The sequence below is a fragment of the Haliotis cracherodii genome, unplaced genomic scaffold, assembly GCF_022045235.1.
Source record: "Haliotis cracherodii isolate W230 unplaced genomic scaffold, xgHalCrac1.p SCAF_14, whole genome shotgun sequence".
NCBI lineage: Eukaryota > Metazoa > Mollusca > Gastropoda > Lepetellida > Haliotidae > Haliotis > Haliotis cracherodii.
Genome location: NW_027266269.1, coordinates 16730144 through 16741534, shown reverse-complemented (window position 1 = coordinate 16741534; position 11391 = coordinate 16730144). Strand labels below are relative to the sequence as shown.

The window sequence follows — 11391 nt, the reverse complement described above, 5'->3', positions numbered from 1 at the left end:
GTCCTGATAACTAGTACAACCTCTGATGCAGCTGATTAGCTATAGTCCTGATAACTAGTACAACCTCTGATGCAGCTGATTAGCTATAGTCCTGGTAACTAGTGCAACCTCTGATGCAGCTGATTAGCTGTAGTCCTGGTAACTAGTACAACCTCTGATGCAGCTGATTAGCTGTAGTCCTGGTAACTAGTACAACCTCTGATGCAGCTGATTAGCTGTAGTCCTGGTAACTAGTACAACCTCTGATGCAGCTGATTAGCTATAGTCCTGGTAACTAGTACAACCTCTGATGCAGCTGATTAGCTATAGTCCTGATAACTAGTACAACCTCTGATGCAGCTGATTAGCTGTAGTCCTGGTAACTAGTACAACCTCTGATGCAGCTGATTAGCTGTAGTCCTGGTAACTAGTACAACCTCTGATGCAGCTGATTAGCTGTAGTCCTGGTAACTAGTACAACCTCTGATGCAGCTGATTAGCTGTAGTCCTGGTAACTAGTACAACCTCTGATGCAGCTGATTAGCTGTAGTCCTGATAACTAGTACAACCTCTGATGCAGCTGTTTAGCTGTAGTCCTGGTAACTAGTACAACCTCTGTTGCAGTTGATTAGCTGTAGTCCTAGTAACTAGTACAACCTCTGTTGCAGTTGATTAGCTGTAGTCCTAGTAACTAGTACAACCTCTGATGCAGCTGATTAGCTGTAGTCCTGGTAACTAGTACAACCTCTGATGCAGCTGATTAGCTGTAGTCCTGGTAACTAGTACAACCTCTGATGCAGCTGATTAGCTGTAGTCCTGGTAACTAGTACAACCTCTGATGCAGTTGATTAGCTGTAGTCCTGGTAACTAGTGCAACCTCTGATGCAGCTGATTAGCTATAGCAAAAACAATCAAATCTATTCTGGCATTGCATAGATTGATAGATTTAATGAAGATATATCACATAAGATGAGGACACTTATCATACACTACATAGATTTAGCTATGCTGTTAAATGGAACGATGTTAATGAATTACAAATAGTTTGACGTCGACCCTCCACCCTAGCTGTGGACCTGCACCCTAACTATTACCATGATCAATATACAGGGGACTTATGTAGAACTAGACATAAGAAACTTCAATGTTGTGTTTGAAATACAATGATAAATGTTCACAACCTTTATCTATGAATTGATCAAGTGATGCCACACTGTGGAATGTAAGCCAGGATAAGCTGCAATGAATCATCTCTGAATGATCATTGTTCATGTTAGTCCCCTTCAGCGGTCTTTCTTGTGATTTCAAAAAACAGACAATCTGCTAATAAAGTGGCCATGACTGCCACAGCTGCTGTGAAGAAGTCTAGTAGTCCGGTGATGGTGTTATCATAGCGTCTACAAACTGCTGGTACTGCACCTCGCCGCGTGGGTTCAAGCCATTCTCCTGGAAGAGGCTGTCCACTGCAAATACACACAAAAAACCATTAATCTCTACATCCATCTCCAGATTGCAATGAGTAGTATAGGTAATGGGGGTTCTGCCGCAACTCCACTGGTGCCGGATTTATTACCTATACTGCTACTACAGATGGCATTTTTTATGCCAAAATGATGATGCGATTTAACGATAGTCATGAGTTGTATTAAACGAAATATTAATATTAATTAATAATGAATAAAATTTACTATGGAAAGGTGTAGGAGCAATAAAAAAATTAGCCACCGCGGCTAAGGTATCTAAAGATGTGGCCAAGGATTGGTTAAAGAAACAAGCGATGTGGCAAATATATTATATACCGAGGAAGAAGTTTGATATTTTTACAACGAATGAAGTTCATCAGGCTGACCTCATGTTTCTTCCCCACGATAAGGTAAAACGCAAAATGTATAAATACGCTTTAACAGTAGTGGATGTGGCTAGTCGATACAAAGAGGCAGAGCCATGAACCTCGAAAGATTCAACAGAAGTAGCTAATGCACTGAGTCACATATATAAACGCGGACCGCTAAAGTGGCCTAAGCTATTTCAAGTAGATCCCGGTCGCGAGTTTATGGGATCGATAACTAAATTGTTAACAAAGCACGATGTCAAAATCGTCTGTGGTGAAAGAGAGGCCCACTGCAGTCAAGCTATCGTCGAAAGATTTAACAGGACATTAGCGGAACCTTTGTTTGGCTATCAGTATGGGATCGAAATAAAATCCGAACGATTGAGATCAACCGAATGGGTGACACGATTATCAACTGTTGTATCAGCGCTGAATAATGAAGTAACGAGATTAATAGGGAAGAAGGCATCCGATGCTATTAAAATGAAATCCGTGACTTCTGAATCTTCAGCACCGAGGAGAGGCAAAGAACAAAAACTTCCGGATAGAGTGAAGGTAAGATATTTATACCAGCCCGGTGAACTCGAGGGAGGCCTACGTCGCGCAACCGATCCCATATGGTCCCTTAAGACGTATAACATGAGTCGATTGGTTACGAAAGAAGGAGAGCCTATTCTTTATTATCTTCAAGATGGACCGGGTAGGGCATTTGTACGAGAAGAGTTGTTCATAGTTCCCGACGGTACGGTATTACCACCATAACCATAAGCATAGGTAGTTACACCATCATTATCAATCCATCTCTTTGTATCTAAGGGGGATAATGATGTCTTGTTCATTCTTAATCCATATATCCTATGATCGTAACTTCTTAAAGAGTTTATCTCGTGTTTGAACGTTCTACCGTTGAATAATGATTCTTTATACTGTTCGTGTTTGATATGCTTTTTTACAACATACTTCTTAACACCCTTAGCTTTTCTTATCTCCCCATTATCGGACTTCTTTATAGAATACATCTTAGGTCTTAATCCTACATACTCCGCTATAGGGGTCCCAGCACATTCATCCTTCATCTTACCTAACACCTTTTTATTTACTACGCTGTGCAGTGGATTATCTTTAGGGTAATCGCTCGTGTCGTACATATCTATTTTTTCTGCCATATCTTTATACACATCCTCGGTTTGTATTTCCATCAACAAAGAATCCGTGTCGGTATATAACACCTCATCTATCGCCATATTGCTTCTTAAGTTCGTTGTAATAAAAGTCATACATTAAGTGTTTTGACAAGTCGAGAATACTCATACCGACGTACACCGGTCTGTTGAATTTTATATTACTCTTCTGCATATGCAACGCGGCTAAGTCGTTATCGAATATCTTGCTTCTGTTAAAAGCTGGGCTGGCTTCCTCATTAGATCTGACTAATTTAACATCAACATGCTTCCTTAGATTCTCCATAGTTTTACCAAATACTGAGTTATTCATGAGCTTATACAGATTCTTTTCGAAATCGCTGGTAGCTATCTTTCTTAAATCTGTGTTCAACCTTATATAGGGCTCCATCCAAGGGCTTTGATCAAACTTTAGAACTCAGTGTATTTTCTTTAGTTTCATACCTAACGATAGATACAACTGGAGATTTCTGTAGTGAACTATATATTTTGTCATCCATCAAATTTGGTACGAGTTTTTCTACCCATGTAGGCATCTTTCGCAGAAATATTTCTTTTCCTTATGTTTTGTTTGATCACATAATAGCCTGTTTAAACTCTTTATCCACGTATAATGATATTTACCATCTTTTTCAATCAAAAATGAATTGATTCTAGGGATATGTTCCGGAGTGGAGCTTATCCTGTGTACAACAATTCCTTTAGAATGTCCGAAAACATTTATAGCTAAATTATTTTGCTTTTCCACCTTATCAATTTGCAATATTGGTGTAGGTTCGTCTATACCATCGAAGTTGAGTCCATCGTTTTGGGGATAGCTAGAAGGTCTATTTGCAATTTTAGAATCTACGGGGAACAATGCAGATCTATCATCATTCTTAAACAGTCATCTGATTTATTTTTTACGTTAATTATGGCTTTTTTCTTCTTATAATACAGGGGTAAATCTATAGAACATCCACCTTTGAAAGGCATATAATTTGCTATATCTAGATATAAACTATCGATTTTATCTACACCCCAACCCGACCCTCTATTAGTCAAACGTTCTAAAGTTTCCTGTATCCTCTGAATTGATGTATCTAATGATGGGTTTATAGTATCGGATTCAGTTATAACTTCTTGATTGCTACGGAAATATGGTTCGGTATATTCGGTGCTATCATCTGTGTTACTTTTACTCAATGACATTTTAATCGTCAGCTGGTATTTTATACTATGTAAATCATCTAACTCCTCGTTAATTTTACTCCATATGATGGGCTTAATATCGTTAACATCCATGTTGGAATTAATATCCATCTTCCAACCTCTTAGATATTTACCAACGCCGGCGGATGTGGGTACAAATATTAATTCTTGTTGTTGTTGTTGATTATTATTATTATTATGTTGAATATCATCAACATCATTAGGTTGAACATCATTATTATTATCTAGTAAAGCGATCAATTCAGCTTTTCTCATTCGAGAATAACCTCTCAACCCACTGTTTCTCACTCGAGCTTTGAGTTCTCTAACAGTCTGGGGTTTGTTGTATTCCAAACCTAGTAAGGTAATCAATTCAGCTTTTCTCATTCGAGAATATCCATGTAGACCACGTTGCTCTGCCATAGCCTTCAACTCTCTGACAAAAACCATTGTGGTTAAATGGTATATGCAAAATGAGACAAATGTCTAATTGGTTGTTTTCATATATCTAAATACGTATTCTCCCCAACCTGTTCCTCTCGTTGATGTAATCTCTCTTCCTAGCATAAATAATCTGGTTCCTGACCCTATCAGCACCGTATTTCTTACATAAACAATAACGACCTTTGACCCCTATCCCACATTCAGAACACGTATAGTTTATGTTTCCGCGCTTGATGTAATAATTGTGAATGCCACAGTAAATATCAACACAGCGTCGGTTACATAGAGTCGTCTTCCTCATGAGTGTAAATTTGCAATTATTCATGGTTATACATCTATCATATCATTTGTCTAAATGCAAATCACAGCTACACTATTGTGATATTGATTTATAGATTTGCTGTCACTCTGACTCTCCTAACTAGCCACAGCTGTCACTGCGTAGCTATTGTAGAGCTGAAAATCAATACAGTCAACCCAATAATCACAAATGTGACCTCGCGGTCTTTCTGAGCCTCTGACGGTGTATAAAACTGACTCATTGTTGGTCTCGGTATTGGGTCTAGTTTTTTCCCATAAACGAGGTAGTATTCGTGCATGGCAGATTACATCCTTAAACGTTTGAATTGAATGTCCTTCCTTAAGCAGTTTTTCATGAATAAAGTCTAATTTCTTCATTGTCTGCCGCGTATATTGTGACTGGGCTGCTTGGAGTTGTTCGATTGCTTCGTTATGTCGTTTACGCTCCTCTTCAACTTCTTTAGTGTTTGATTCCCTCATACTAGAAAATAAATAATTACTCCCCGAAAAAGCTAGAGCATTAACAACAGCTCCACCGACCATCATCGCAATTGTTGCCAAAAAAAATATTCAAATGTTCAATAATATAAAATATTCAAATGTTTAATTTCTTCATTATGTCTTCCGGGATAAGTCCTTGTTTGATGAGCATATCCTTCGTTGCCATAGCCAATCCAATATCCAGAACCATCATTGGTATATCATAACTATTAAAATCTAGCTTGGGAGGTGTGGCTTTAGTAATCATTTTAGCCATACGAGCATATCCAATGGCCAAGCCGGTGACGACCGCTGAATGATACGTTGCGTTTACCAACATTTTACCGTCTGTAACTGGAGTAGTCATGCTTCTTATAGCATTATATGGGGGCTAACCTCTAATTGAACTTGTTGTTGTATTGGGGGTGACGTTTTCTCTTCTCCGGTCTTATAAAAGAACCATACAGCCGCTATACCAACAACTCCTACTAGTGTCCATGTTTTAATCGGATTAATATTTGAATTATTTATTAATTTTGCTTTGCGCGCCAGTCCTCCCTTTCTTCCTGCCGCTATTTTTTGGGGGTTCTTAGTAACTCTGGCTTGTTTTTGTGTTTGTGGTGCATTCACTAGTTGTTCCTCGTTCACATGTGTTGCATTCACATCCTCATTCACTCGTTGTTCCGCAATCTGTTGTGGTTGTGCAGTTATTTCCTCGTTCACAATCTGGGGTGTCATCTGTTGTGATTGTGTTTCCGCAATCTGTTGATTCTCCATTTATATTATTAAGTGGGCACGTATGTTTAAATTGACAATACCTAGCCGTTATTAAAGCTGTGGTGAGTGGAGCCAAGAACATTCCGTATCTATGATAAAACTCACAGCTCACTGAGCTTATAGCGTGTTCGATGAATGGGTCTTTCTCTAGAGATTCGCATGAATACATGCGATGTTCTGTCGGGATAGGGAGAAACGTACTAGCTACGACTGTGTATAGTTGTAATATAGCCGACCCTATCGTTTTAGTCATGGTAGCTCCCAGTCTAGACTCGTAACTCGCGTACAGTTTTTTAATCTCTTCGTCGGTCATGTTATCAATTTTTTCGATGGTATAATTTTCCCCCAAATATTGGGAACATTTTCCACCGGCTACCAAAGCCGCGAGTCTTTCTCTATGTTTATCTAAAGATTTATCTACATTTTGATCTGTATCAGATTCTTTGAGCATTTGTTCGATGAGTTCGTCGCATTCCATAATGTAATACCTAAGGAGATATTTAAGTCTAACATAATATAATATGACATATCCAATAAAACCCGTAATAATGAACTGTTGCAAAAGAATGATGATTTCGAACCACATTTTATGTCATATTAACCACTAATGTTCAATTTTGCTACATTTTGCTATATTTTTGCTACATTTTGCTACATTTTGCTAAGCAATTGCATAAGCAGCTGGTTGATGGGTTTTTAATACGAGTTTACAGTGCTTCGTTGCCGATAACAGTTTTCTGACTTTATCTCGTTCGAGCTTGGTATAAATGACATCATTTTCGTGTAAACATTCCTCGAATGAATCTCGACCTTTGCAATGAAACAGTGCTACCCATTTGGTCTGCTCTCTGAGATCTTTCAGGACAGAGTTATATTTTTGAGTAAGTACCCAAACGCTATGTTGAGTATGCCGACCGGAGAATGCTAAATACGAAAGCATATCTTTCTTTTTTGTGAGTTATTTACTCGCGCTGCAGTCGTCTATTACGAAAAGGGTTGATTCTCCTTTGTATTTTTCGTGACATACTCGGAGACAGTCTTGTAAACGATCGCCCGGATCGACTCTGTGTACCCCGTCGTCATTCATTACCCAATCTCTCGATAAGTATGTTTTATTAACGCTTATAGTCGGGCACGGAATAATAATATGATCGAAAACGTCCGGATAATGACTTTGTAAAATATCTAGAATAAAAGCTGTTTTTCCGCAGCCCGTTTGCCCGCAAATGACAGCACAGTGAGGATCTTTAGGTAAAAGATTATTAATAGATTGCTTGCACGAATCTCCCATTTTGTATATTAAGTTGCGCATCCATAATCACGTACAAATAAATGTTTAATTTACCAGCCGATTCCTGGAGCTTCGTTATCTGTATGGTGGCACCCTCGCTAGCATTTTCTATTCTCCTCCCACTGCCGTGTAGTTGGTCATCGTCCGTTGTTCGCATGTATAGCCATAGCGCGTACTTCGTGGTGAGGTATTCACCCATCGATACACTCCCGAGAGACAGATCTTTCACGACCGCGTTAACTTCCGGGGAGCGCTTTATAAAAGGAAGTTTTTTAATCTCATCCCACTGGTGATACGCTAGCATTCCTTGACTATATAATTGATTAGGAACGCCCTCGATATTCAATTCTACTTTTGTAATCTTGGGATTGTAGAACTTCTCGGTATTTTTTTTAAACGCATCGGAGGGGTCCTCGAACAACATTAAAATACCCTTTAATGACCTCGTGGGGACGTTTAGATTGATATTCCACGTCGTATCTTTTTTGTCTCTCGTGATCTTTCGGTGTCGCAGCACGCGATCGTACAAAATGGCTAAACTTCCGGTATACTGGTTACGAATTTGTCTGGCTAATTCGGGATCCATTATCATATCGTACTCCAGCGAGATATTGTCAATGGAATAGCTAGCATCTTCAGCAGCTCTGATTACTCTACCGTAGTCATTAAAAGTGAGTTCGTATTCTAACCTATCGCCTAGGGATGCTTGATAAAAGGGCATGTGGGAATCTAGTAATTCAAAGTCTAGCGGAATATAGAATCGGTTACCCAATGCGTCGGCAACAGCCTGATCTTTTACGACAGTACCATCACCACTAGAAGCATCTACGCACAGTCTCAATGTGTTCTTATTACAAATACCTTGGTATTGTAAGTTTTCCCGCTCTTTATCCGTTCTCCAGAGATCCATGTAACAATAGTATACATCGCTATCGTCGATACTCAAAACCTCATTATCATTAATTTTAATGGCGATTTTCTTAACGATAGCACGACCTATGTTCTGAACGGGCTCCCTGTTAACGTTGGTAGAAGTAAAAATAATCGTAAATGCTAGTCGGACAGTTCCGGGAACTAACACATCGTGTGCGCCGAGATTAGGAAAGCGAACCAGAAGCATTTGATTCTGATCGATGGTACTAGGGTTATTAGTTATAGTACAGACTGACGAATTGCCTTGACCCCTAATGGATCTCGAAGTCTACGTTGTGGGTTTAACTTGCGTCCGTATTGCGAAGACATTGTTATATTGAAAACATGTACCCTATGTTTAATATAAAAATGACTGATTTTGATATTAATGACTTTGTTCTATGTACCTTTGATGACTTTGATAACCAGAATCCAATCGAAGATACTGATGAAACCAGGTTTAGTAGTCTTAACGATGAACTTTTACAATCAAACGTCAATGATTATTACGATGCCTTAAAAGAAGATAAAAATGATGTTAACCCAATAGGTCGTGACTATTTAAAGTTTTTTTACGATAGATAGTAAAGGAATATTGCGACTGCGTGACTCTCCGGATATTGATCTTATGAATTCTCGTACTCGTAAGCCCCTAGCCTTGTCTACTATAGCCGGTAAACTTGGCACCGTGTTTGTTCGTGATAAATTAGGTTTTGTAGACTACTCGCGGCTTTCCGCGAAGACTACTAAGGTTCTTCAAACCATGCATGATGAACTCGATAATACAGATAATTTGGAGGCTTCCTCAATGGTGGCCTCGAACGGACTCGGAGAAATCTTAGATACCTACTACGATTATTCCACGGTCTCGGAGTTTAGTATTAGGGAATTACGAGGTCTTGACAAGGCAATGCAAACAATGCGGGGAGAACTCATCAATAATACGGCCAAGATATCCGAAATCGACAAGCATATAGCTTACGAGAAAACAAAACTTGAACAGGCGGGTGATGAATTCAGTAGTCGTCGCGTTGCAGAAAGACTGCATAACTTAGAAGACGAAAGATCGGCCCGCATCGAGCTGCTTCCAGTAATAGAAAGGCACTTCGTTCGCAAATCAGTCAAATTCCAGAAACTATCGCTCAAGTCCTCAACGATGACACTACACTGGCCGGTAAAATTAAAACATTGTTCAGAGAACAGGGAATAACAATTGCCAGTATTTTAACCGCGTTGGGATTTATTATATCTACTTTGACTCTCGCGTTAACCGGTGGCAGTACAGGTGGTGGTACACCGCCCACACCCCCTACGTCGGGTGGTATAAAAGAGTGGATAAAAAAACATTTAAAAGCATTAGGTTCAGCACTGGGAAAGCTCGCTGAGAAAGCCGCGGACGCACTTCCCGGTATAATAGGGTGTGTTGTTTCCTGGCTATTGAATTTATTAGCTAAGACCACCACTTGGCTTAGTCAAAACTTGTGGGGGTTGATCGTAGCAATTGCAGGGCTGTTGTACGTATTCGCTAAGAACTATTTAACCAAATCAGTTCATTAAGAACTATTTAACCAAATCATGAGTAAACCAGCCGCGACTCCACCAACTACAAGCGCTGTTTTTTCATCGATATGTTGTTGATTTTTAGCTGCAATATGCGGTGACACTTGTGCGTTAGTAGATGGTTGAGCGATAGTTGGTGTTTGTGGCTTGACTATTCCCTTTTCGCCCGTGATTGTTTGCGTTATTAATTCGACGTTAATATCTGAATATATGTAGCGATAACAATTTTATTATTATAGCCTATCACTTGACCGATCTTAAGTTCTATATTACTCGGAGACATGTATAGTCCGGGTGCATAAACGTAGTCCACTTTGGATTGAGCGTACTGTAATGCATCTTGAAAACGCTTTATAGACAATGGTATGTCAACTGGTGAATTAATGGCATCCTTCACGTTTGAGACAAACTGTTTTTGCGCATCGAACGCCGTCCCAGAACCGATAATGGTCGTTCGTGTTTGCAATTGTGCACCGAGAATTGCCCATACATAAGTTCTTATCGATTCATTAAATCTTACAAATCCTGGGTTAGTAAAATTATTTTTCGTTTTATCATTAAGAAATTCATTCCAAGCGTCATCGTTCAGTTGTACAAATTTGTTGACAATATAAATAGACCCACTCCTAAAACTCATAATATCCCCTTTCCAATCGTTACTATAAAGTTCCAAGCCTTTATACCAATGACTGGTTTTATGCCAATGATCATATATTCTTGAATAAAGTTTGCTGGTACGCCGCAACTTAGGAATATCAACTGGAAGTTTCCTAAGTTTTTTATATACATAATCGCTTTCTTCTTTGAGGGTTGTTATTTCATCTGCGTACGGCACACCTAGACCATGGTTTGCTCCTTCAATACGCCAATCTTTAATCGTAGAAACATTAAATTCCTGACAAATACGCTCATACGCGGACCTATCATAATTATTATTTGTAGAATTCCACGCTCGATCCTGCGGTAACGGAGCACTAATTTCTTTAAGTATACGTCTAATCTGATAGTACACGTGAAATGTTATAACAGACTTATATAGTTCAAATCCTGGAGCATAAAGAGATACGCCACATCCCGTTGTGGCACACCATACGGCAAAGTTTAACTGATTCTGCCAAAATTGCATCGGATTGTGAAACCAATCGTGTACCATTTTATCGCTAGTTGCCGTGACTCTGTACTTTTCAAAGATATCGGGGAATTTAACAAAAAATTCAGCACCAGAGGCAGTTACTATAATCGATTGATTAGTAATGTATCTCGATTTTTCATATTTAAGTTATGATATAGTATCATTGTATATTTAATATGTATGTTACACTCCCGGGAGTAACAAATGGTCAGTCTATTGAACTGCTTCGTACTATCGATAACTCGGATGGACAACTCGAAGTAGCTATCTGTGATGTAACGTATTACCCGCTGTGGACTAATATAAGTGCTGC

The 11391-nt window shown here is 39.1% G+C and overlaps 1 protein-coding gene across 1 annotated transcript in view; it reads right to left on the bottom strand.

Moving 5' to 3' along the window:
* Positions 1-908: 908 nt before the first annotated feature.
* LOC139460589 (calmodulin-like protein 4) overlaps positions 909-11391 on the bottom strand; it is a 38435-nt gene continuing 27952 nt past the window's right edge. The window contains exon 5 of the mRNA XM_071242058.1: positions 909-1442. Coding sequence (XP_071098159.1) covers positions 1345-1442 — 98 coding nt within the window. The 3' untranslated portion in view covers positions 909-1344. The remainder of the gene's footprint in view (positions 1443-11391) is intronic.